General features: G+C 43.8%; 2 protein-coding genes across 14 annotated transcripts in view; one reads left to right on the plus strand and one right to left on the minus strand.

The window, feature by feature from the left end:
• The window catches only part of USP40 (ubiquitin specific peptidase 40), a 59020-nt gene extending 43409 nt beyond the window's left edge, over nt 1–15611 (minus strand). For 9 of the 13 annotated variants that reach the window (XR_012154395.2, XR_012154394.2, XM_073306853.2 and 6 more), the window contains exons 1-10: nt 15512–15611; nt 12298–12516; nt 11157–11224; nt 10486–10599; nt 9643–9807; nt 8745–8891; nt 3331–3474; nt 1948–2076; nt 793–897; nt 358–465 (exon numbers count right to left, since the gene is read on the minus strand). Coding sequence is in view for 11 of the 13 variants with exons in the window: in XM_073306853.2 (XP_073162954.1) it covers nt 358–465; nt 793–897; nt 1948–2076; nt 3331–3474; nt 8745–8891; nt 9643–9807; nt 10486–10599; nt 11157–11224; nt 12298–12496 (1179 nt within the window). In the remaining 2 variants the exon portion in view is untranslated. Of the gene's footprint in view, nt 1–357; nt 466–792; nt 898–1947; nt 2077–3330; nt 3475–8744; nt 8892–9642; nt 9808–10485; nt 10600–11156; nt 11225–12297; nt 12517–15511 lie in introns of those variants that run through there. The other 4 variants (XM_073306857.2, XM_073306854.2, XM_073306855.2 and 1 more) reach the window with 4 other exon arrangements.
• Nucleotides 15612–23625: 8014 nt separating this feature from the next.
• Nucleotides 23626–27615, plus strand: part of LOC140895926 (UDP-glucuronosyltransferase 1A6) — an 87954-nt gene continuing 83964 nt past the window's right edge. Inside the window, exon 1 of the mRNA XM_073306869.2 lies at nt 23626–24530. Coding sequence (XP_073162970.1) covers nt 23670–24530 — 861 coding nt within the window. The 5' untranslated portion in view covers nt 23626–23669. The remainder of the gene's footprint in view (nt 24531–27615) is intronic.

Here is a 27615-nt window from a genome sequence, read left to right on the forward strand (position 1 = left end):
GGTTCTAAACTACCAATGAGTAGGATTCAGAATAAGAGTCTCATTACAATCATGACTACTGAGTTGCTAATTCAAGTGTACTGTATTTTTTAAATCACCATTAATATTTCCATATGTACTGACATTTCTAAATACATTGCTATATGCATTTTCATTCATATATTAGACTTACATTACAGATTGCCTGCTGGGAAAGGAGAGCCACTGTTTCTCTTATTGTTCTTAACATTTGAAATTTTATAAGAACACAAGTTTAAAAATTTTTCTTAAACTGAAAAATCTGAAGTGATTTGTTAGTAATAGGTTTAACGAAAATTTAACTAAATGCACCTGTTAGAGTTTTACTGTTTTTCTTACCTTTCGTATTGGTCCATATTGTTTCCTGTATTTTTTGTTCCAGGACATTCCTTTTTTCTCCAGTAGTTTCTGCCCTAACTGATCCACAGGAATTTGTTTAGATTCTTCCTAAAGGAACACAGTTAACAGACTTTGAGATGAAGAAGTGGTGGGAAAAACCTCAAACACACCAACCAAGAAGTATGCAATAAACTAATGGGTTTTGCTAACCTTTGCAACAGCTTGGGTAAACTACTTAAGGCTACTAATGGAGTGGCCAAACAAGTATTCAGAGAAATCCAGTGGATGGCTACTTTTATATTAAAAATCAACTTCACACTTTCAGTCTCATGCTCCTTGCTGAATTACTAGGACAAGTTTAGATTCTTTTCACTTACCCACCCTTCCAGATCATTAATTAACAGGGAGCAGTAAAGATCTGTTTACATACCATACCTCTGATAAAATCCCTTTCAGGATTGTCAGTGGATTCTCCATTTCTTTGGAATTTTCAGTATCTTTTTGAACCTTCTCTTCAGTCATCAGTTTGCTTTCCTCCTCCTGAAAAAGATCATTGATGGGGTCCTTACTACAAGGCTATGGAAATAAAGATTAGTAAATACTATTATTTCAAACAGAGACCTGTATTTTCCTTTGGCTTTCTAACAGATTCTTTTCTCTTTCAGAATTATGGGTACCCATGCATAACTGTAGCAGTTAAAGGTGGAGAAAATGTCATTAAAGAGGTCGTATCAGACCACACACACACTTACTCACCAACAGGGTTGCCATAGGAGCAGGCATCATACTGCTTGGCTGCTCCACTCCCCCCACCTCCTTTTTTTTAAATGAACTTGGATGCTCAGAGGAGCGAAATACAATTTCCACACTGGGTGGCAAAACACTTTGGCATGCAAGGCTGGCCCTATTACTTTTGTCTATAGAAGGCTCCTGATCACTCAGTTACTGCCCCTCCTAATTTCCACATCCTTCCCCAAACCTCATGATGCAGCCTGTCAGATGAGATGTCAAATGTTAGATTCAAAGACTGCCAGTGCAGACAAGGTTCAGTGAACGGAAATTCCATGAGCTTTTACAGTGTAACAAAATAATTTTTGAAGAGGACTATCAAACCTCATACTGTATAGGACATTGACTTTTATAGATGCTGAGGTCACTGGCAATTTTTGATATGGGCTGGTCAGCCTCACAGATGAAGCTGACCCCTCTAAAAGGCTTAGCTCACTGACCCCTCTAAAAGGCTTAGCTTTGTAAATTTGATAGGCCCCTTGGAGCTTAAATCCCTCTCTAAATCATATGATGTGATCTAACTCAGCAGGATAGCGAATAGACAACCAAATCTAGTCACAAGGTTTGATACCGTTTCCAGTCTCCAATTAGAAGAAATCATTCCTTGACTGAATAAAGGGTCTCTTCACATCAGCTGAGCGCATGACAAAGGCCATGAAGGACAGCTTGAGTAAATGCCTCACTAGACTATTTTTGTTGATACAAAGTGTACTTAATGCTTTAGTACAGTCAATGTTAGTACAATACAATGTTTTCGACAACCAGGAGAAAAGCCATACAAAATGAGTGTTCTAGACTTACTTTCAATTGCCAATTTCCTAATGCATCAACATCTTTGATATAAACATGGTAGTGTCCTCCATAGCAGCCACCTTTGTGTATAATAACAGAGAAGAGCTCATACATATACTCCAAATCATCCAACTGAGTCTAAAACAAGAGGAAATTAATAAAGCCTGTAAGACTTTTACACAACTACAAGGAGGATTTTACACTGTGGACAAAACTTCAGGTGTTTTAGTGGGGAAAAGGATCAATCAATGCAGTTCTCCGTTAACCACCATTATTCCAGAGTTAAAGATACATTTGAACCAAGCCAAAGATGCATTTAACTACATTAGAAGTAAAATATTTTCAGTAACAGTGGTCAACATAAAAGTACGTTTTATTCAACTGCTGAAACATGCCAACTCGGCTCTCCCTGAAATTACTATTCATATTTATTGAAGTATAGTTAGCAGCTCCATTAGCTAATATTGTGTTGAATATTTCAATTGAATGCTGTTGAAATACTTTTCTTTGGAAACAAAAATGTTTATCAGAAACAAGTTTACACCACTTCAAGTCATAGTTGCAATTTTCTGGAAAGTTACAAGTAAATAGTTTAGAAGTTCTAAGTTAAAAGTGACTTCTTGAGAAATGCTGGTGGGGGGGGAAAGGGGGAATGTCTAATTTCACTGACCCCTCTAAAAGGCTTTGTTAACTCTTGAAACGTTGCGGAGCTTAACAAAAAAAACTCACATGTAGCCTAACCTTTACAAAAATTAAATTAAAGCAAATAATAAGCTCCTCCACCAAAGAATGTTGAAAAATTCTTCCTCAACTGCCAGTTTGCAGAACTTTAAAGACCAAAACCATGGTGATTAAGATTTTAGGAAAGCAGATTTTAAAAAAGTGTGTCTGCAGTAAGTATATTATTTACATAGTTTAAGGACTAAAGATAATTACGTAAAGGCTTTGTTTTGTTAATAACTATGTTTTGGTTATATGAATGTCTAATATGACTATTCATCTGTATAGATTTCTAAGAGTGCATAAACTATCATGGTGTGGCAATATACAACTGAGTTTCTATATAATGCTATTAGATAATACCAACATAAAAATTAATGTAATGCAACAACTAACTTTCAGGTAATGAGGTTTTTGCCTGGGAATGTTCAATTAAATTTTATCTATTACTGATTTTTCCCATTTGTCAGTACTACACATTTTCGCACCACAAACACTATTAAAAGAGATCTCTTTTGGAAGGATAGATTGCAGACAGAGGGAAAGCCATACAGTTTCTTCTGTAAATAGTCTGTGACCTGACCAAAAAGGTAAAATAAAATATGGCTCATCCTGGAGATAAATTTCCTACATATTCAGCCAGAGAACAAATTAAGACAAAATTGTTCAAACCTGCTCACAAAAAGGTCTGAGGTTAATCCTGATAGGGAACGTATAGCAGCTTGTTTCCTTGTATCGTTCACACTTCTCAAAGTCAAAGTTAAACCTCAGGAGCGAGATAGTAAGAAAGGGCGGCAACTTACGTAGTTTAGCAGACTGTAAAATGAATAAAAAAGTTTTAAGTATGAGTTTATTACTGGAAAGAAGCAGAATGTCCTCCATTCTAAACACAACTCTCTCAGGCTGTCAGGAGAAAAGTTTCCCAGAAGGTTTCAATAGAAAGCAATCAGCCATTATGGATTTTGTAAGAGGATATCATCCATTAAAAAGAAGATCCCAAAGGTAATGACAGTGGAAAGTAAAAATTAAAGCAAACTATGTAAAGGAGAATTCTGAATAGCACATCGAAAGATGTTTTTCACCACATTACATATTATGTGAAACGGTTACTTGTCATAGAACAGATGAACATATAGTGACTAGTTCTAGTAAGTGCCAACACAATCACTAGTCAATTCTTTGACACTTTCAAGGGAGACCCAAGTAATAAGTAGTAGATGTTATATCACCTTTTATTCAGATCCACTCCTTGACAGGTCATCCAGTACTGCACTAGTCTAAATGTTTCTCCTTCCCTCTGACAGGTTATGAGGCCCATCAGAAAAACTTCAGACATACCAGTTTTGAAGGACAGAGCACACAGACAGCCTAGAGTTTACAGTCCGCTGAGATGAATGAAAGCGGTTTACAGTCTTTTAGAGATGAATAATCCTGCCCTCTTCCCCACAGAGGAAGAAGTGCATGCAGGAGTTGCGGATACAATTAACTGCACAGGGTGTGAGGAATGGTTTAAGGAGCTTGAGCTGGGGAAGCACACCTCCTGGACAGCACAGGACAGTCCTTTAAGGGCTCCCCTGCACAGTATGCTGGGCAGTGGTGATTCAGGGTCATGGGTGACTGATCCACTGCTACATGGAGGGGAGGGATAGCTCAGTGGTTTCAGCATTGGCCTGCTAAACCCAGGGATTTAAGTTCAATCCTTGAGGGGGCCATTTAGGGATCTGGGGCAAAAATTGAGGATTGATCCTGCTTTGAGCAGGGGGTTGGACAAGATGATCTCCTGAGGTCCCTTCCAATCCTGATATTCTATGATTCTATGGATCCACTTGCCATTTCCCATCTTGTGCCCTTCACAGACATTTACAGTCAGGTGATGATGGTGTAAAATGCCACCAACCATGATCTGACTCGAAGATTCAAGAGTGCAGTGATTCTCCGCTTGTCTAGCTCTTGTACAAGTGGAGTTGCACTGATTTGCAAATTCAGCATATCTGACAAAAATAAAGACACCATAATTTTTGGTATTAATGTTTCGACAAGATTGCTGGTTTGAGCTTGCTGCTTACAGAGCAGCTCTCAGACACCTCTAAATGTCTGTGAAAACGTAATTACATCTCTATGCTGATATAACGCGGTCCTCGGGAGCCAAAAAATCTTCCGTGTTATAGGTGAAACTGCGTTATACCGAACTTGCTTTGGCCTTGAGCATTTCGGTTATTAATAGTCACTTCCCGCCCCCTGACTGACCCCTCAGAACGCCCGATCCATCCAACCCCCCCAGCTCCTTGTCCCCTGACCACCGCCTCCAGAGACCGCCTCGTCCCTAATCACCCCCAGCACCCCAGCCCCTACCCAACCCCACTGTTCCCTGTTCCCTGACTGACCCGACCATTATCACAGAATCATACAATATCAGGGTTGGAAGGGACCTCAGGAGGTCATCTAGTCCAATCCCCTGCTCAAAGCAGGACCAATCCCCAACTAAATCATCCCAGCCAGGGCTTTGTCAAGCCTGACCTTAAAAATATCTAAGGAAGGAGATTCCACCACCTCCCTAGGTAACGCATTCCAGTTTTTCACCACCTTCCTCGTGAAAAAGTTTTTCCTAATACCCAACCTAAACCTCCCCCACTTTAACCTGAGACCATTACTCCTTGTTCTGTCATCAGCTACCACTGAGAACAGTCTAGATCCATCCTCTTTGGAACCCCCTTTCAGGTAGTTGAAAGCAGCTATCAAATCCCCCCTCATTCTTCTCTTCCGCAGACTAAACAATCCCAGTTCCCTCAGCCTCTCCTCATAAGTCCTGTGTTCCAGTCCCCTAACCATTTTTGTTGCCCTCCGCTGGACTCTTTCCAATTTTTCCACAACCTTCTTGTACTGTGGGGCCCAAAACTGGACACAGTACTCCAGATGAGGCCTCACCAATGTCGAATAGAGGGAAACGATCACTTCACTCAATCTGCTGGCAATGCCCCTACATATACATCCCAAAACGCCATTGGCCTTCTTGGCAACAAGGGCACACTGTTGACGCATATCCAGCTTCTCGTCCACTGCTGCCAAGCCATTCGGTCCCTAGTCTGTAGCAGTCCATGGGATTCTTCCGTCCTAACTGCAGGACTCTGCACTTGTCCTTGTTGAATCTCATCAGATTTCTTTTGGCCCAATCCTCTCATTTCTCTAGGGCCCTCTGTATCCTATCCCTACCCTCCAGCGTATCTACCTCTCCTCCCAGTTTAGTGTCATCCGCAAACTTGCTGAGGGTGCAATCCACGCCATCCTCCAGATCATTTATGAAGATATTGAACAAAACCGGCCCCAGGACCGACCCTTGGGGCACTCCGCTTGATACCGGCTGCCAACTAGACATGGAGCCATTGATCACTACCCGTTGAGCCTGACGATCTAGCCAACTTTCTATCCACCTTACAGTCCATTCATCCAGCCCATACTACTTTAACTTGCTGGCAAGAATACTGTGGGAGACCGTGTCAAAAGCTTTGCTAAAGTCAAGGAACAACATGTCCACCGCTTTCCCCTCATCCACACAGCCAGTTATCTTGTCATAGAAGGCAATTAGATTAGTCAGGCATGACTTGCCCTTGGGGAATCCATGCTGACTGTTCTTGATCACCTTCCTCTCCTCTAAGTGCTTCAGAATTGATTCCTTGAGGACCTGCTCCATGATTTTTCCAGGGACTGAGGTGAGGCGGACTGGCGTGGAATTCCCAGGATCCTCCTCCTTCCCTCTTTTATCCACAACCCCACCCCCTGACAGGCCCCCTGGGACTCCCTCACCCTATCCAACGCCCCCATTCCCCGTCCCCTGACTGCCCCGCCCCCAGAATCTCTGAACCATCCAACCCCCCCTGCTCCCTGTCCCCTGACCACCCCCCGAGACCCTCTGCCCCTTATCCAACCCCTTCCGGCGTCCTTAACATGCCACTCAGAGCAGCGTGTCAGAGCCAGACACGGTGACGCACTGATCCACCGGAACACACAGACCCGCCCCACACAGCGCTGCTTTACCGCGTGTTATATTGGGGTAGAGGTGTACTTCCGTTGCGCAAAAAAAAAAAAAAAAGCGGCTTTCCCATACAGAAAATATTTGAAACTATTCCTAAATATATTAATGCAGATATGAATCTAGGTCAATATTGATCATTGTACATATACACCATATGCAACATGCACTTTATATTTTTAGTATCTGAACACAACGATATCTGTTAACAAATTCAATTAATACTTAACTTGTAAGTTAGACGTATTTTGCAAATCACATCTACTGATATATATTTCAAATACAAAATTAACCCATTTCATATGTTCTTTGTTTTAAAAGTTAAAAGAAGCTTTCATATAGTGTACAAGATGCATTAAACATGTATGGCTCTCGCCCTATAAGGGTAGCAAGTCAGCTTTTATAGTAGTTAACCTGCCTGCTCAACACAGGGAAACTTGAGATTGTTTTCCCTTTTGCTGATCAGTGCATTTCCTACTCCTGGGGGAATTCTGTGCCAATAAATAAAAAATTCTGCATAAATATTTTAAAATTCTGCAAATTTTATTTGACAAAATAGCATTACATAATCATGCCAGTTTCAATTTGGGTAATTATTTCAAAATACCTGTGAGCAAGCATATCCGTAACAATACAGACACACACACACAAAAATTCCCCCAGGAGTAGAGAGTTAAAAAAACCCTTATGACAACCCAGTTCCTGCTTCTCTGCCTCCCCATGCCGGCCCAGACACTCACACCTCCTAGAGCCCAGGGATCCAGAGGGAGAAAGCCTGATGCTGGGTCCTGGGCTTGCACAGAGTCTCCTGTGCACCACCACCTCCACCCTTTAGGGTGTGCTGTGAACTGCAGCTGCTGGGAAACCTCCAGTTCCCTCCCCTCCCGCCAGCCTTATCTTCTAGATGCGAACTAGGCTCTGACAGGTCCAGCGGCCCCTAGGGGCAGTCAGCATCTTTGCAGCCCATTTCTGTGGGAATGGAAAAGGAAACTCTATGTGCACATTAATTTCTGCAAAATTCTGCACTGTGCAGTGACGCAGAATTCCCCCACATCAAAGGATAGAAATGTTGGAGGCTCAAAGAGGTTCAGCCAATGCATTTACATCTGTTTTACCCACATGGAGGTGCAGACAGGACCAGAAGAAGCATGAAAAGAGCAGAGTCTACTCCAGCTCCAAGATCAGAGTATTGGTCAAAAAGCAGCTTCATGGTTCAGAAGGTATATCTACACTGAGACAACTTGGAAGTATATTTCTGCATTGGTGCAGATCCACCACCAGCAAGAGTGGAAGTGCTAATGTACAGCAGGCACAGGCATTCAACAACTGGTTTAATCTAATTCTGTAAAAAGTGCTAGGAAACACTCCCATTTGCCAGGGAAATTTTAGTAGCCTTTGAGGAGAGGATTTGTCAAACCCTGCGCAGAGCCATCAGTCTTAGCTAGAAAGTAGGATTCGTTCATAATCTACTTTTAACAAAATTGTTTGCACCAGCCAGTTGTGGTCTTCTGATCTACTCCAAGTTGTTTAGCCGCAGCTTGTCCTAGCCCCTCTTGCCTCCAGCCACAATGGGCATTATTTTGAGGTAAGTGAAGAGATCTGCTCTTCTACACTGACAGACTCATTCAGAAAAAAAAAATCTTACAATTTGCTAAGCCTGAATGAACACTTGGATACTAACTCAGGCTAAACTATTATGTGTTGCAGTGGTGCTGTAAATCACTGGAAAATTATTACTGGATGATGAATTGATATTTCATACCGCCCAAACCTTACCCCATCCATCCAGGACCTAGTAAGAAACTGCAATAATGTATATGTTAACACAAGACATAAAATATTTTAAAAATTTTCTATAACCATTCCTCATACCGGGGGGGGGGAAAAATGAGAGGTCTTTTCACATGTTCTCTGCTTAAGGTGACTGCTAAGAGTTTATATATTAATCAATTTGGCAAAGAATGCCAAAGCCCTCCCTAATGTAAAGTACCAATGCCAATCTTATCCAAATTCCTGAACTGCTGTCAAACTGGATACTATGGACCAGCTAACCCATTACCTTTGCTGCTTCAACCAATTTGTTGCACGCTCCACATCGGTACAAGTTATCATTTTCGAAATATTCCTCTTCCACATACATGTTCCACAGGGCCTCCTCCAAGCCAGATACATCCTTCACTGCTACCGTTAGATCTAAAAAATCCTCCTATACAATAGTACAGCAGAGAACCAAAGCCAATAAGTTGTGTAAACAGATTTTGATATTTGGTATACTACAGCACATTTGCATGCAGGCACAATAGCAGATTTGCTACATATAAAGAAACACATTAACACAAGTCATGCTTCTGGATTAAGGGAATCTCTCTCATCACTTTATTTCAGCAATACTAGTATTTTTTAGGATTTTTTTTTTTTAAAAAAACTGTTTAATTCCTCTGTCATAATTTAGCTTCGTAAGAAATCCTAGTTGTAAAAAACATATCAGATTAGAAAAAGTAAAAATAGATTGTAAAATGTGAATGAAAAATGGAGTTTCACTGTAGTAACATCATTACTTACATCTCTAACCATATCTACCATATGCGATACACAGTAACTCAGCTAGAAACTGCCACAGTGCTACTGTTTTCTTCTGATGACTTATGCCCTCACCTTAGGAAGAGCTTAGAAAATACCAGTCAAGGCTCAGTATGAACAAATACGCCTTGAGTATTTTCCATGTGTTTAGAAGTCTACAGAGTCCTAACCCATAAAAGCTGCATGGTTCCAATAAATTGATTATTAGAATGGTCAAAATATTTAATTAGCTTGGAACACGTTGTGAGGTTAAGCAAGCATTTACACGTACAGAAAATTTAACATCTTCAATAAACCGTAACCTGCTTAACAAGTTCCCAACAAGCTATGCTATTAAACACACACAAAGCTATCCTGGAACATGCCTACGAATTTACCTGTCTCTCACTGACATTCTTGCACTCCTTACAAACAATCTGGTTAACAACAGTCCCATGGTACAACCGATTAATAAGGTCATGGCCAGAAGTCCCCACAAGGGAAGTTTCCAAAGCACTGAACAGAATCCGATTTAACTCCTGTACATCATGTTGTCTCATCTCCTGCAAGACAACATAGGACACATTTTTAAGAAAGGGTTTATTAGTGCAGTCTGTGGCTTTTTATATTATGATGACTAAAGCATTTTCTAAAAGCAATAATCAAAAGTTACATTGGACACATAACAAAGGCCTTAAAAGGAAGCAAGATACAATGTGAGAGATGCCCACTACCAAGAGAGAAATACTGTGCTGACTTAAAAGTTTGTTTTTTTCCCTACTTCTTTCCAGCCTTAATTTACTTCCATTATTTCTGCTACATAACATAGCATAACATAGTTCTGCATAACATAGTCCAGGTCATACACTCTACTCCCACTGAACTCAGTGGGACTATTCCCTTTCATAAAGTATATGCCTAATTATTTAAAGGACTTTGAGCCTTAAGTCATCAGGCAAACAGTATCCTGCAAAAAATGAAAAACTACAAAAATATTTTTAAAATATATTTTATATCTGCAGAGACCCATGTTCTTGTTCTCCACAGGAAACAGTATGTGCTGTCAGTGGGGATACAGACAAAAAAAGAATATTTACCAAATTAAAAATATATTTCCCCAGCTTGAAAAATTCTAAGAAACTTTCTCACATATCAAAATATTTCAAGTGTCCAAGAGTCATCCTCTCTCTCTTTTGGAAGAAACTCTTACAAGCTGGGTCCTTACAGATACCATACTGTACCTCATTGCTGTTCCATCCAAAGCTCTCAGTGAGGTCTGTTGTAGATGCAGCCTGCTGATCTAAAAGCAAAAGCTGAGCAAATAAGCGTTGTAACTGTAATGGAATTATTCGAACCTAAACGTTTGAAGAAAAAAAAAAAAAAAGGTTCAGGAAGCAACTTCAAAACCAGTACTTTAAATAAAATGAATTAGGATTTAGCACAGAAGTGAGAATAAGCCACCGTCAACCCAGTAGCACTTATGTTCTAATTATAACTTGGCCTACTTCACAATTCTATAAATATGGATAAATCTTTCCAAAATCTACATAATAGTTCATCCTTCTCAGTTAAGTATCTCTTGAGAAATTCAAATTTATTATTTCAATGGTGGTAAACTAATATACAGAAAGAAGATTAAATTTAGGTTAATGATTTTATCATATTATAAACAAGTAACTTTCTTTTGTATTTTTCCCATTTTAGTACCTCAAAAAAACCCCAAAAGAACATTGTTTTAGATTTAATTAAATCATAGCTAGGACAGCTATTGTAGCTTTGATTTACAAAGAAAACTCACTTCACCAGCAATTTATATTCCCAGTATGGTCAGAAATTGTATTCCCTCTTGATTCAACCCCACACTTTTCTGAATCAACCTACAGCAGAGGATAATAAGAGTAGATTTTAACACCTTTACATCAGGTTTACTGATATCTTCCAGAGAACCAAGTTCTTCAGGGCCCAGGGAAAACAGTGCTTCTGTAATGGAAAAGGAAACATGACTTTAAAATAAAGAAGCTTTACATTCATATGCATCATATTTTAGTTTATTTCTATGAAAAGTTAACATGCTGTACAGTTAGCAATCAAAAACATCCCAGGAAGCCCTTAAATACCTTAAGAAGTTTATTCCTGAATGACATTTGTACTTTTTTGTACCAATTTATTTTCACCCCGCCCATATTAAATATCAATATTAAGAAACATACAAATGGTTAGATGTCTTCAAACACTGCTTCTTCATAAGTTAATGGTTACGTGAAAAGTGAATGAGCGGCAATAGCCAAAGTGAAATGGCACCCTATTTTAAAGAAGTTATAAGCACATTTGTGTCTCTATGATGTGAATTATACATAAAATATCAAGACATGCTATTTGCCTTTTTGCAGAGGAGAGAGATATTAACTTTATGGACCACCTGCTCTTTGTTTTCATCTTGGCTGCTACAGCTTATCTGGAGTGAACAGTACTAAAGTGCTTTTGAAATTGGCTTTCCATTGGTAACATTTTATAAATAACTGACAACCGTCAATGCAGAATTTCTAGTAAAACAGTGTTAATATGACATGTTGCTGGTAGGGGCAAAAGCAGGGACTTTTGCTCTTTTGGACATTCAGAGAGCTTTCTACAGATTTGACTGGACTTTCTCTGTTCTCTTGGTTTTTTACTCCAACCCTCCCCTCCCTCCACAGTATCTCCACCTCAGCTTCACTCCATACTTGCCCCTCTTCTCTCCTGTCCTTCCCTTTTCTTTTATTCAGCATATCCTCAATGAACCCCCACCCCAAAGAAGGGGGGGAAAGCGTGGAACACAGTGTTTACTGCCATCACATCTTTCACTCTGCTGGCGTGTTCTACTCCTCCTTCCACCCTGGGTCTGTCTGGTCTATTTAGCTTGACAGCTGTTTGGGGGCAAGGACTGTCTTCTTCTGTGTGTTTGTACAGTGGCCAGCACAATGGGGCCCCACTCTTGGTTGGCCCTTAGGCACTACTGTAATAAACATGGTTAATTTTAAAGTTACTTTAGAAAGTTAAATTTTAAGATACCATACCTCTAAATTCTGGTGTGAAATGCAAAGTCTGGAGAAGGGAATTGAGGTAGCAGGTCCCGCCCTGATTTTTGATACCACTTAATTTGGTGAACTCCCTTGGAGCAGGAGGCTCAGTATCTTTGGACTTTGGTTTCTTCCCTTTTCCACATTGATTATTTGACACAAAGGAAAAGTCCTCTTCAAATAAGTCTCCAAACATTGTGAAGCCACACTATAGTCCTTCAGAAATCCAACAAAAATCACCATTTAGCACAAAAACTGCAATATTAATTGGTTATGCAGTACATGCTAATTGAATCTTGAACATAGTGTTTTCAGAAGTTCTCAGCCTTGGCCTAACTATGTCAACACTGAAATCACTGATGCATCCATTCTATCTAGTCATCTACTATAAATCACAAAGATATCAACTTTTAGCTATAAATCAAGATAATTTAAAAGTTATTGTTTTTGTACTTTTTAACATCCACAGATTTCAGTTCCTGGACATTTCATAATTTTATTCCAATCTTAGTGACCAAAGCCTTGTCTATACACAAACTTGCACCAAAATATCAGCTTTTATTGATACCTTTGCGGTTTAGTTTCAAGTCTTTAGGTGGATACTTCTTTTGGAATAAAAAACACCCTATTCTGATTTTGGTAAAAACAGGGCACTTCTTCCAAAACATGCACAGACTTGTAACCAGTGGTGAGCTGGAGTCGGTTTGCACCGGTTCGCGCAAACCAGTTGCTAAATTTTGAAGCAGTTTTTAGAACCGGTTGTTAACCCACTTCCCTGCAGGGGGCGCTGAGGCTTTGATGGGCTCCGGCCGGGAAGTGATGTAATTCCTCCTCCGGCTGCCGGGGGCGCTGCGCTGCAGGAGCCATGTGGGCTGCCGCCTGGCCCTGGACACAAGCCCTGTTGCTGCTGCTGCTGCTCCCCTGGCCCTGGAGCTCCTGCTGTGTGCTGCTGCTCTCCCCGTGAGTACCCACCACCCTGCCCGCAGCCAGCCCCCATCTCCAGCCACCCCCGCACTCCCTGCCTGCAGCCAGCCCGTCTCCAGCCATCCCCTGCCCTGCCTCCAGCCACCCCCGCACCCCTTGCCCGCAGCCAGCCCCTGCCACACCCCCTGCCCTGCCTGCCACCAGCCCCTGTCTCCAGCCACCCCCTGCCCTGCCCGCACCAGCCCGTGCCGTACCCCCTGCCCTGCCCGCAGCCAACCCATCTCCAGACATCCCCGCACCCCCTGCCCACAGCCACCCAGCCCCTGCCGGCAGCCAGCCCCTGCCGCACCCCCTGCCCTGCCGGCAGCCAGCCCCTGCCGCACCCCCTGCCCTGCCGGCAGCCAGCCCCTGCCGCACCCCCTGCCCTGCCGGCAGCCAGCCCCTGCCGCACCCCCTGCCCTGCCGGCAGCCAGCCCCTGCCGCACCCCCTGCCCTGCCGGCAGCCAGCCCCTGCCGCACCCCCTGCCCTGCCGGCAGCCAGCCCCTGCCGCACCCCCTGCCCTGCCGGCAGCCAGCCCCTGCCGCACCCCCTGCCCTGCCGGCAGCCAGCCTCTGCCGCACCCCCTGCCCTGCCGGCAGCCAGCCTCTGCCGCACCCCCTGCCCTGCCGGCAGCCAGCCTCTGCCGCACCCCCTGCCCTGCCGGCAGCCAGCCTCTGCCGCACCCCCTGCCCTGCCGGCAGCCAGCCTCTGCCGCACCCCCTGCCCTGCCGGCAGCCAGCCCATCTCCAGCCACCCCCGCACCCCCTACCCGCAGCCAGCCACTGCCACACCCCCTGCCCTACCCGCACCAGCCCCTGCCACACCCCCTGCCCTGCCCTCAGCCAGCCCATCTCCAGCCAGCCCTGCATCCCCCTGCCCTGCCTGCAGACAGCCCCTACCTCCAGTCAGCCCCTGCACTGTCTCCAGCCAGCCCCACACCCGCTTGCCTCCAGCCAGCTCCACACCCCCTGCCCTGCCCGCAGACAGCCCTGCACCCCCTTCCTCCAGCTAGCCCTGCCCCACACCCCTGTCTGCAGTTGGCCCCACGTCCACTGGTGCCCTGCAGTTCCCAAGGCAGTTACCCTGCACACCTGCTTCAATGAGGGGGGCAGGGAGCAGCTGGGACCCACACATGTGCACACCCTCGGGTGACCAGACAGCAAGTGTGAAAAATCAGGACAGGGGGTGGGGGGTAATAGGAGCCTATATAAAAAAAGACCCCAAAATCGGGACTGTCGCTATAAAACTGGGACATCTGGTCACCCTAGCACACCCCCGGGAGTGACAGGGACCCACCCATGTGAAACAGAGCTCATTTCTAGTTCAGTCCCATCTTTTTAAAAAAGAACTTTAGGCAGGGTTAACACACACCTGTATTTTCCCGGACAGGTCAGGCGTTTTGGTTCTTAAATCGCCGTCCGGGAGGAATTTTTAAATTTTAAAAATTCCTCCCAGGAAAATACAGACGTATGGAAAGCACAAAAAATACATACTGGGGCACATCCCTTACATCAGAACTTTTCACAGGGAACCGGTTGGTTGTTAAGATTTGGGCAGCTCATCGCTGCTTGTGACCGAACAACAAACGGGATCACCCAACACCAAGCGCGTTACTTGGCCGCAGGAGCGCGCCTGGCGCTTCAAAGGGGGGGCTTCGCCAACGCCACGCCAGCGGAATGAGGCTCGGCAGAATCCGATTTCTGGTTTTGTGACAACCATGGGTTCGAACAAGCACTTCCCCGCGCGGCGAGGTGCTCCTTCACGGCCGCAGGGGGAGGGAGGCCTGACCGCAGTGGGCGAGTGGCCGGGGAGGCGGAGGAGATCCTCGCCGGGCGCCCCTTAGAACACCAACCGCCCCGCGCGCGCCGCGCGCGCCGCAGCCAACCGCCCTCAGGCGCTGAGGCCAGCGAGGTCTCGCGCAGCGCCTCGCTCCCTGCCGGGCCTCTCCACGGCGGGGACATCCACCTTTCCCCGCAAACCCCTCCCCAGCTCCGCCCCCGTCCCCGCGCCGCGACGGTGGGACGCAAACGCCCCGCTGAGGGGGTCTCGTCCCCGCGCCGCGGAGGAGCCAGCGGAGCGGCCCGGCGGGGTCCCGGTGCCTCAGCGCCCCACAGCCGCCCCCGCGCCGCGCCGCGCCGGGGATGCGTCTCCGCCCCTCCCCCACCCTGAGCTGCGGCTTCCCCGCCCGAGCGTGGGAGGTCCCCGCACGGCAGGGAGGCCCGAGGGGGAGTCTCCGGGCTCGCTCACCGCTCACAGCCGGGACCAGCACCGCGGCCAGCTCGCCGCCGCCATGGTTGTTTTGGCTCCGTTATCAGCCGGCTCCCGCGGGGCGCGATGGGAGTTGGAGTCTTTCCCTCGGCACCTGCATCGCCGCCTCCCGCAGCCCGGACTACAAGTCCCACAGGCCACGCGCCAGCTGGAGTCAGCGGCCTCCGCTAGGGAACCCGGCGAGTGGGCCCGCAGCACCCTCTGTAGAGGCATATGACCGGAAGCGGCGGGCGCAAGGCTCTCTGGGGGGTGTAGTTGACTCGGAGTGGTTGCCGCAAAGCCCGCTGGGAGGTGTAGTTGCCTGGGAGTAGTTACCGCAATACCTGCTGGGAGATGTAGTCTCTCTGGCGAAAGGTGGCTTCTCTGTGAGACTTAATCTAATGGGGAGAAAATTTCAGAAAATGTGGTATAAAGACTCATAAAATGCCACCCATCCCTTGTCATCGCAGGTTTCAGAGTAGCAGCCATGTTCGTCTGTATCCGCAAAAAGAACAGGAGTACCTTGTGGCACCTTAGAGACTAACAAATTTATTTGAGCATAAGCTTTCGTGACCTACAACTCACTTGTACTCCTTTTCTTTTTGTTCAAATTAAGTGGTTCATCAAGGAACACTTGGTTGACAATGTTTAATCCCCCCCTCCCCACACACACACACACACACACACACTGTTCCTCACACATTCTTGTCAACTGCTGGAAATGGCCCATCTTGATTATCCCTACAAAAGGTTTTTTTTCTCTCCTGCTGGTAATAGCTCACCTTAACTGGTTTCAGAGTAACGGCCGTGTTAGTCTGTATTCACAAAAAGAAAAGGAGGACTTGTGGCACCTTAGAGACTAACCAATTTATTTGAGCATAAGCTTTCCTGAGCTACAGCTCACTTCATCGGATGCATACTGTGGAAAATACAGAAGATATTTTTTTACACACAGACCATGAAAAAATGGGTGTTTATCACTACAAAAGGTTTTCTCTCCCCCCACCCCACTCCCCACAGGGGGAGAAAACCTGGATTTGTGCTGGAAATGGCCCACCTTGATTATCATACACATTGTAAGGAGAGTGATCACTTTAGATAAGCTATTACCAGCAGGAGAGTGGGTGGGGGGAGAGAAAACCTTTTGTACTGATAAACACCCATTTTTTCATGGTCTGTGTGTATAAAAACATCTTATGTATTTTCCACAGTATGCATCCGATGAAGTGAGCTGTAGCTCACGAAAGCTTATGTTCAAATAAATTGGTTAGTCTCTAAGGTGCCACAAGTACTCCTTCACCTTAACTGGTCACTCTCATTATAGTGTGCGTGGTAACACCCATCGTTTCATGTTCTCTGTGTATATAATATCGTCCTACTGTATTTTCCACTGCATGCATCCGATGAAGTGGGCTGTAACTCACGAAAGCTTATGCTCAAATACATTTGTTAGTCTCTAAGGTGCCACAAGTTCTTCTTCAAGTCCTGTTCTTCTCATCACAGTGGAGGGCAGGCACATGCTATCTGCATACACCACACACAAAGCCCTTACCAAACATTCCCTAAACAAATTCTCACAGGCTCTGGGTCTGCCTCTCCCAGTTGTTGAAACTAGTATGTATCAAACACAAGTGTTGCCAAGTCCTGCAGTGTTATCGTGAGTCTTGTGATATTTAGTGATTTTCTTAATGACTCAGCTCCTGAAGTCGGGAGGTTGCAGTAGAATCTCATCTCCCCATCCCCCCACAATCCCAAAAAAGCCACTGCGAGAGTTTTCTAGCACTGGAGGTTGGAGGCAGAACTTGAAAGCGAGAAGTAAATATACCAGAAGGCAAATAAAAAGACCCAATGTTTGTTTATTTTTAAATCATGTTTTTTAATCCAATCTCATGATTTTGGGATGCCTGTCTTGTAATTTTTCAGTGCATGGGGTTGGCAATAATCAATTGCTGACAATGTGTGTGCTCTGTGCTGTACAAAATGCAGGAATAAAGGTGGTCCCTGCTCCAAAGAGGTTATAATGCGGAAGGAGTTTGCAGTGTAGAATCTTCGATTTACTAGCAAGGGCTATTCCAAAACAATCCACAGTGCATGGAAAATACTTTTGTTGAACCAAAATGGGGCTCTCCCTCTGTCACTTTCATACCTTTTTGAGTGTGGATTGCGAAGTTATTCCTGCAAGCCTTCAAGCGTCTGTGGCAGAAACTCTGAGCCTGTGCCTTGAAAATGGTCCAGTGGCCTCTTTAAAATTATATTGCATTGGATCAGTCTCCCTTACCCAGGCTCGCTGCAACTGAGCCAGCAGAAGGCCCTATTACAAGACTGTGATATGCAAGACACTCTCATTGCTAAAGGGATTAGGGAAAACCTATCTAAAATTACCTCATCCTTCCCAGAGACTAATTTACTATTGAGGAAGTGAAATAAACTGGAGATCATTAATGGAGCACTGCACCATTTAACGGCAGATAATTTAAAAAAGCAAGCCTCCTCTTAGGAACAATGGGAGGCAGTGCTCATTCTCAAAGAGGGTTTAGTTAAGGACACTTTCAGCCCCATTTGATTGGGAACAATAGGACAAGACAGGCATATGGAAGTCTCTGTAGAAAAACATTATTTGTCAACCTCCACTGAAGGACAAATTTCAATTACGAAGGATAACAGCAAAAATTACTATTAACCTTTTTAAAAAATCTTCAACTGCAGCCAATACATGAGATCTCAATGAGCTATAACTAGATAAGAAGTTTGGTGAGCCTGTGTTATTTTTTACGATGATCAACTGAGGCAAAAAAGATTGTCTGCTGCCAAACCCACTCTCCTCCCAACATGAAAACACCTCCTCTCAAGCAATGCTGCTCCCATTATTAGACTCCATCCCCTTAAACCAGGGATGACCAACCTGAGCTTGAGAAGGAGCCAGAATTTAATGGTGTACATTGCCAAAGAGCCACAGTAATACATCAGCAGCTCCCCCACCCCGCTCCCAGCGCCTCCCACCCACCGGCAGCCCTGCCAATCAGTACCTCGCCCTCCCTTCCCGCACCTCCCAATCAGCTGTTTCTTGACATGCAGGAGGCCCTGGGATGGGAGGGGGAGGAGCTAGGGCACTGCAAGTTCAGGGGAGGGGGTGGGAAGGGGTGGAGTGGAGTGGGGGCAATGCCTGTGGCAGAGCCAGGGGTTGAGCAGTGAGCATCCCCCAGCACACTGGAAAGTTGGCGCCTGTAGCTCCAGGCCCGGAGTCGATGCCTATACAAGGAGCCACATATTAATTTATGAAGAGCCACATTTGACTCCGGAGCCACAGGTTGGCCACCCCTGCTTTAAACAATATCTCACAGTGAAACAATTCTCCTTCCCTTAAAATCATGCTTACTCTTCCTATCAACCATGCTGCCCCTACCTATTTGTACCTCTCCTGCTAGCAGAGTGGGCCCTTGGTCTCCCAGCTTCTCCACCCATTCCTTGGCCCCTGCGTGTCCTACCCTACCCTTAAAGTAGCCACTCTACTCCTTTGCCTGCTGAAAGTCTGCCAGGTCCCAAAGCTGTTCCACCTCTCCTGTTGTGTTGCAGGAACTGTTGTCTCTGGACTCCTCTACTCAGCACTGCCCAAGGGGAAGAGATGACTAGACATTGCAGGGTTCAAGTGAAACTTCCAGATGTAAGCAGTCTGAATGAGCTCTCCTCTGACATCTAGTGGTGAGCTGTGGAAAAGACTTCAGGAGCTGATCTTGTTTGCATAGACACACCCACCCTGTGTAGATGCTTAGCATGATGGGATTCCTTCCCCAAATGATCACTTGTGGCTGATGTTGGATCACCAGTCTCCTTGTTATTGGGGCAGGAGTAGTAAAGGGTTGTTATCCTTGTTGTGTGAACCAAGGGCAGCAGAACTGTACCTGGCATACCCTGATGAAGGAACTCACCCTCAACTAAATGGCACTCGCTCGGCAGGGGACATGGGTTCCAGAGCACAGCGAGTTAAGAGAAGGTGGGGATGAGCAGTAGTATCTGGTGGTGTAGGTTTTCTTTGAACTGTTATCTGTTTATAGTACAATAAAAGAGCTAGTTTAGACTTAATGGGGAATTTTATTTTATGGTCTAGAGCTGAAATCACTGATACCTAGGTTAAAATGTTAGACTTACTTTGAGATAGTGTCTCTATTGCAAGAAACTGCCTTATGTGCCCCAGTAGTAAGGCTCCTACCCTTAACAGCTGAAATCACTGAGAGCTATGTTAAGGGGGGGGCTAGCAGGGCAACTAGCCCATTTTCCTCTATGGGTAGGGCTCTCCAGCCAGACTACATCTCTCAAGACGCACTCGCTTCTCCTCTCCAAGAGGGAACCCTGATGCATTATGGGAGATGTAGTCTGACTAGAGAGTCTGGCCTACAGAGGAGAATGGGTGCATGATAAACCAAAATTAAAACTTCTATGGAGGCACTGAGGCAGTACCCCCTAATTGGAATACTTCTGTTCTGGGCCAAAATACTTGAGTTTTAGATTTTTTTTCATAAAAAAGTGTAAATTTTCCACAGAAACAAACTCCATTTTCTGACCGGACTGCTCAAAAGTTCATAGAAATGTAGGGCTGGAAAGGACCTCGAGAAATCATCTAATCCATTCTCCCATGCAGAGGCAGGACCTAGACCATCCCTGACAGGTGCTTGTCCAGTGTGTTCTTAAAAACCTCCAATGACAGAGATTCCACAACCTCCCTTGGAAGCCTATTTCAGAGTTTAATTATCTGTATAGATACAAAGCTTTTTCTAATATCTAACCTAAATCTACCTGCAGATTAAATCCATTACTTCTTGTCCTACCATTAATGGGCATGGAGAATAATTGATCACCATCTTCTTTATAACAGCCCTTACCATAATTGAAGATTGTTATCCGGTCCTCCCTCAGTCTTCCTTTCTCAGGACTAAAATACCAAATTTTCTTAACCTTTCAAATTTATCTGCTTTTTTAATTTTTCATAATTTTTGCTGTTTACCTCTGGACTTTCTCCAGTTTGTCCACATCTTTCTTAAAGTGTGGTGCCCAAAACTAGATACAATTCTCCAGCAGAGACCTCACCAGCACCAAGTACATTGGGACAATTACCTCTCATGTCTTACATACAACAGTTGTGTTAATATACCCTAGAACAGGGGTGGATAAACCTTTTGGCCCGAGGGCCACATCTGGGAATACAAATAGTATGGCAGGCCATGAATGCTCACAAAATTGGGGTTGAGGTGCGAGAGGGAGTGAGGGTTCTGGTTGGGGGTGCGGGCTCTGGGGTGGGGCCCAAAATGAGGAGTTCAGGCTGCAGAAGGGGGCTCTGGGCTGGGGTTGGGGAGGGGGGAAAAGGGGTGAGGGCTCCGGCTCGGGGTGCAGGCTCAGGGGTGGGGTTGGGGATGAGGAGTTTGGGGTGCTGGAGGGTGCTCTGGGCTGTGATCAAGGGGTTTGGAGGGCGGGAGGAGGATCAGGGCAGGGGCAGGAGGTTGGAGCATGGAGAGAGGCTCAGGGGTGCAGGCTCTGGGTGGCGCTTTCCTCAAGCTGCTCCCGGAAGCAGTGGCATGTTCCTTTTCCAGGTCCTGTGCAGACGCATGGCCAAGCGACTCTGCATGCTGCCCCGTCCACTGCAGTTCTCATTGGAGCGCCGGAGGGGGCCATTGGAGTGCGTAGGAGCTGAAGGGAGGCCATGCCACTGCTTCCGGGAGCCGCTTGGAGCAGCCCCCGACCCTGCTCCCTGGCTGGAGTGCCGGAGATGGGCAAGCCCCAGACCCCACTCCCCAGCGGAAGCTTGGGGGCCTGCTTAAAATGGCTGGTGGGCTAAATCTGGCCCACAGGCCGTAGTTTGCCCACCCCTGCCCTAGAATATTAGTCTTTTTCACAACTGTATCACATTGTTGGTTCATATTTAGTTTGAAATCCACTATGACCCCTAGATCTTTTTCAGCAGTATTACTGACTAACCACTTATTTTCCATTTTGTATGTGTGCATTTGATTTAGCCTTCCTAAGTGTAGTACTTTGCATTTGACTTTATTAAATTTCATTTTGTTGATTAAAGGCCAATTCTCCAATTTGTCAAGGTGTTTTGAATTCTAATCCTGTTCCCCCAAATTGTTGCAACCTCTCCCAGCTTGGTGTCATCTGCAAATTTTATAAGCATACTCTTTACTCCATTATTCAAGTCATTAAAGAAAATATTGAATAATACCAAACCCAGAACAGACCCTTACAGGACACTGTTAGATACACTGTCCAAGTTTGACAGCAAACCATTGATAATTACTCTTTGAGTATGTTTTTTCAACTAGTTCTGCACTTACCTTGTAGTAATTTAATTTAGATCACGTTTGTTTCCTTATGAGACTGTCATAGGGGCTGTGTCAAAAGCCTCACTAAAGTCAAGATATATTACATCTACAGCTTCCCCCCAGCCACTAGGCCAGTAATCCTGTCAAAGAAGGAAATTAGTTTGTTTTGCATGATTTGTTCTTGACAATTCCATGTTGGCTATTACGTATCACCCTATTATTCTTCAGGTGCTTACAAACTGATTGTTTAATAATTTCTTCCAGTATCTTTCTAGGTATCAAAGTAAGGCTGACTGGTCTGTAATTTCCCAGGTCCTCTTTGTTCCCTGTTTTAAAGATAGGTACCATGTCTGCCCTTCTCCAGTCCTGCAGAATCTCAGCTGTCCCCCATGAGTTCCTGCAGATAATCCTAATAGTTCTGGGATAGCTTCAGCTAGTCCCTAAATTACTCAAGAGTGAATTTTATCAGGCCCTGCTAACATAAATACATTTAACTTATCTAGACATTTTTAACCAGTTCTCTCCTTATTCTGGCTTGTGTTTGTTCCCCCTTGTTAATATTAATTATGTTAAGCATCTGGTCACAATTAACCTTTTCATGAAGATTGAAGCAAAATAGGCATTAAACACCTAGACCTTCTTGATGTCATCAGTTATTATCTCTCCTTCCCTGCTAAGTAGAAGATCTAAGCTTTCCCTTGTCTTTCTCTTGTTCACAATGTATTTATAGAACGTCTTCTTATTGCCTTGGGGAAATTATCTGGGTTTCTGGCTGCGTGAACTATGCTGACTGACAGTCTACCAGAATTTAATTTTCACCCAGCAGGCATTAAGTTCAGGTCCTGCAGAGTGTCTAAGTGGGGCCTGAAACTCTCATCTTATTTACAATCTTAAAAATGCAAATGGCTGCCTGGGATTTTCCATTAGATTTTCTGTCAGCTTGCTGCAGCTACGACAACCATCTCCCTCATGCATACATCATGGCTGCAGTGATTCCTCACGAGATCCAGCAGGTTGCAATGGTGCTAGCAGTACTGAGGGTAGAGAGACTCTCTCCTCCTTTGCTCCTATCTCCCTACGGTGCCCAGCCCAGCATAGAGCTGCTCATGAGGAGACGGCAGCAGCTATTGGCTGTTCTGAGGGCTTTGCTTATACAGGCTATGGAAATGTGGTTTCAAGGGGAACGGGCTGGGAGCTTCACTTGGTAGTTGGTACCCCATCCCTGCACTTGAAATGCCTACCTCCAGACCCTGTCCCCCTGCGGGGGTGATTCTCAGGTCACTCTAATTTCAGTTTGGATCAGTCTTTCCAGAACTGCATAAGCTAGCAACATGTTAATTCATCTCTTGAAATGATTCAAAGCAAAATCTATTATAATTGTACATTTCATTAGTACTGGCCATGTATGAATAGTGTCTTTAGCACACTTGAAGGTGGGTCCTGAAATGGTTTGCGTTACTGAAAGTGGGTGTTTGTTGTAAAATGTCTGAGAACCACTGCCTTAAACACTAGGGGTCAAATTTCTCCCTGGCTGAACTCCACTGATCTCAGTATCTATCTGTAAACACCACCCTGGGCACACTGATGCAAATACAAGAAATCTTTTCAAGGGTGAACTTCTGTGATCATTCATAAGATCATTTTGGCCCTCCCTCAACAGCTTTAAAAATTCCTCTGACCATCATTATCTGGAAACAAACTAGTATAATAATCTAATAATCATTTACTAGATCACATGGAGAATGCAGCAGAAGCCAACAGTTATAAATCTTTGTGTTTGCTCCTGAAATTTGTTTTCTCTTGAAGAAGGAAGGTTTATTTGGGTTTTGAGTTCCAACAGAAAGATGTTGACTGCCCTTTTCCTTCGCTATCAGCTTGCTGCATGGATGCTTCTCCTGATGATTGCTGGCTTTTCAGAAGGTGGGAAGCTGGTGGTTGTGCCCATGGATGGAAGCCACTGGCTCAGCATGCGTCAGGTAGTGGAAAACCTCAGTCAGAGAGGACATGAAGTGGTGGTTGTTGTACCTCAAGTAAATTGGCAGCTGGGAATAACAGGGAACTATACCTTGAAAACATATCCAGTATCTTATACAAAGGAAGATATGGATGTAAGCTTACAGACATATGTTGATGCTCACCTAAAGGGACAACCATTTCCATTTAATGTTCTATCAATACATAACTCTTCAGTAGCAATTTTCAATATGATATTTAGTAATTGTAAGAATTTATTTAACAACAAGGAACTGATGCAATATCTGAAACAAAGTGACTTTGATGCTCTCCTCACAGATCCCATTTCTCTTTGTGGAGCACTAATTGCTAATTATTTTTCACTCCCATCTGTGTTCTTCATGCGAGGATTACCATGCAATTTACATTACAAAGCGAATCAATGTCCAGATCCTCTTTCTTATGTCCCAAGAATTTTTACAATGAACTCAGACTACATGACATTTGCCCAACGATTGAAAAACGTTTTAGTTGACTCTGTAGAATTCTTATATTGCAATAGTTTCTATGCACAAGGTCTAAGCTTCGCCTCTGAGGTTCTGCAAAGAGATGTGACATTGTTGGACCTTCTGAGTTCTACATCGATTTGGCTGATGAGATATGACTTTGTGTTTGAGTATCCCAGACCAGTGATGCCCAACATGGTCTTTATTGGAGGCATAAACTGCGGTGCGAGAAAAGCTCTGCATGAGGTATGGTGTTCTTTTTTCTCTTCACATCAAACATTGACAAATGCAGTGCTTTTAAGTGACATGAATGAAATGTGAGTAAATAGTATATGAACATTTACTGACTGCTTTGGGGGAATTATTTAACTACTTTTTGGCAGAATCTTTCCACAGATTGATATGGAATTCATACTTCTCTTGGCATAGGCACATAACTTCCGTTTAAATTGCTAAGATTTCTCCAAGCATATCAAGGAGGAAAAAGGACACTGTCTTTCTGCAAGCTCTAAAATGGAACTATAGTCCTCGGTACAGTCCTGAAATATAGTTCTGGCTTCATTTGTATCATTTCAGGCTTAAAATTCTTCAATTTAACAAGAGTTTTTTTAGAAAATCTTAGAATCTCTTCTGGTTTTTATTCTGTTCTCAAACACTATAAAAGTGTTTTGGTCACATGCATGCATCATATGTTTCCCATCATAGAATATCCAGGTTACTTTGTAGATCACGATGAGAGCCAAATGTCAATTTGAGTTGGAAGCTAATTAGCCTGGAAGAGTGGATTTTTAGAGATGTACAGATGAACAAAGTTCAGTTAAGAATACATTTTTATCCTTTGTGTTTCCTTTGTCAGACAATTTGTCTGATGTTTGTTCTGAGGTATTTTTTAAAACCTTGAATAATTTTTACACGCTACTATGTAACTTGTAGAACAGTAGGTGGAGTTGAACATCTGTTCTCTGTCACAAAGCAACAGCAAATTTATTGCATTGCCAGATGCCCTTTAGTGTCTGGTAAAGTTACTGAAATACTTTACAGAGATAGCGTTGGGGAGATAATATTTTTAATTGGCCCAACTTCTGTTGGTGAGAGAGACAAGCTATCAAGCTTACACAGAGCTCTTCTTGAGGTCTGGGACCTGAAGAAGAGCTCTCAGAAGCTTGTCTCTCTCACCAACAGAAGTTGGGCCAATAAAATATATCACTTCACCTACCTTGTGTCTCTAATATTCTGCGACCAACACAGCTACAAGAACACTGCATACATGAAATACTTTATAATAGTGATCTGATTTGTTACCTTGCATTAGAATCTCTTTGCGGCCAATGTGTTTCTTTAAACTTTTCTAACCCTTTTCTTGTTTCACATGCAATATTTAGTCATTTAGGATTTGATGCAAAAGCCCACTGAAGTCATTGAGACTCTTTCCATTGACTTTAATGGCCTTTGTATCAGACCCATAAGAGATGCATATTACTAGACTTCTGGGATTTCACCTTCTTAGGGCAGAGTATGGGGATTTTTGAACTTGGGGTTTGCATATTTAGAATGGATATAATTATTTTTTATTGAATGACCCCTGTCCTGACCTTAGAAAGCCTTCAGCTTTTTTTTAAATGCCTTTCAAAATTTTATTTGTATTTATTTATTTTTATGAATAAGACCCACAGAGATTAATACAGTCAAAGTGCACATATAATAAAAGGGAAAATTAAAATGTGACAAGACAAAAGGTAATATGGTAGGGTCACTACAAGTTTACTGGGAGCCACTTAAATCAATCCTAAGCGGTCACATTATAAGATAGTCACATAAAAATCATATATAAAAAGGAGGAGAAACAGATTGTAAACTTCATTAGTTTATTGTATTCTCTTCACCAATTTATATATATATATGCTGGAGAGAAGAGTGATCATTACTTTAAATCATAGTAGACACAAATATAGTCGATGTCTCTTGAAAAGGCAGAAAAAACATTAAAATGTCTTACAGCAAGAACAAAGGACTAGGCAATAAAACAGGAAAGCTTGTGTTTTGGCAACTTGAGAAAGAGGAAACTCAAAATGCAATTATTGAGCTGTTGAGTGAACTTGGGAAATTAATAACAGGTCCACACTGGTCCAATTCCTCCTTCCAGCTGAGGATTATTATTCATTAATTTACATACAGTATGTTCACAAAAAGAAAAGGAGTACTTGTGGCACCTTAGAGACAAGTACTCCTTTTCTTTTTGAAAATACAGACTAACATGGCTGTTACTCTGAAACCATACAGCATGTTCTTTCTTTATTGCCTGGTTTCCAAAAGTAATATTATAAAACCAAAAGGAAAGGTTTCACAGGTTCTGCTTTCAGCTAGTTTACCATAGTTCAAAGTTCTAAGTGCATTTTTGTCTAGGACATTTGAGTTTAGGGGACGGGATGACCAATATTCTGCATCTACATGGACTTTTGCACAGGTCGTCTCACATTCATTAACTTACCTGGTGATTAAAGATAAACTCTGGTGGAAGTTCATAGATTCATAGATATTTAGGTCAGAAGGGACCATTATGATCATCTAGTCTGACCTCCTGCACAATGCAGGCCACAGAATTTCACCCACCACTCCTGCAAAAAACCTCTCACCTATGTCTGTGCTATTGAAGTCCTCAAATCGTGGTTTAAAGACTTCAAGGAGCAGAGAATCCTCCAGCAAGTGACCCATGCCCCATGCTACAGAGGAAGGCGAAAAACCTCCAGGGCCTCTTCCAATCTGCCCTGGAGGAAAATTCCTTTCCAACCCCAAATATGGCGATCAGCTAAACCCTGAGCATATGGGCAAGATTCACCAGCCAGATACTACAGAAAATTCTTTCCTGGGTAACTCAGATCCCACCCCATCTAATATCCTATCACAGGCCATTGGGCCTATTTACCATGAATATTTAATTACTCATGTTACCATGATACCATGTTATCCCATCATACCATCTCCTCCATAAACTTATCGAGTTTAATCTTAAAGCCAGATAGATCGTTTGCCCCCACTGCTTCCCTTGGAAAGCTGTTCCAAAACTTCACTTCTCTGATGGTTAGAAACTTTCGTCTAATTTCTAGTCTAAATTTCCTGGTGGCCAATTTATATCCATTTGTTCTTGTGTCCACACTGGTACTTAGCTTAAATAATTCCTCTCCTTCTCCGGTATTTATCCCTCTGATATATTTATAGAGAGCAATCATATTTCCCCTCAACCTTCTTTTAGTTAGGCTAAACAAGCCAAGCCTCCTTGAGTCTCCTTTCATAAGACAAGTTTTCCATTCCTCGGATCATCCTAGTAGCCCTT

This window comes from Lepidochelys kempii, chromosome 11 (genome assembly GCF_965140285.1).
Source record: "Lepidochelys kempii isolate rLepKem1 chromosome 11, rLepKem1.hap1, whole genome shotgun sequence".
In the NCBI taxonomy this organism is placed as follows: Eukaryota; Metazoa; Chordata; order Testudines; family Cheloniidae; genus Lepidochelys; species Lepidochelys kempii.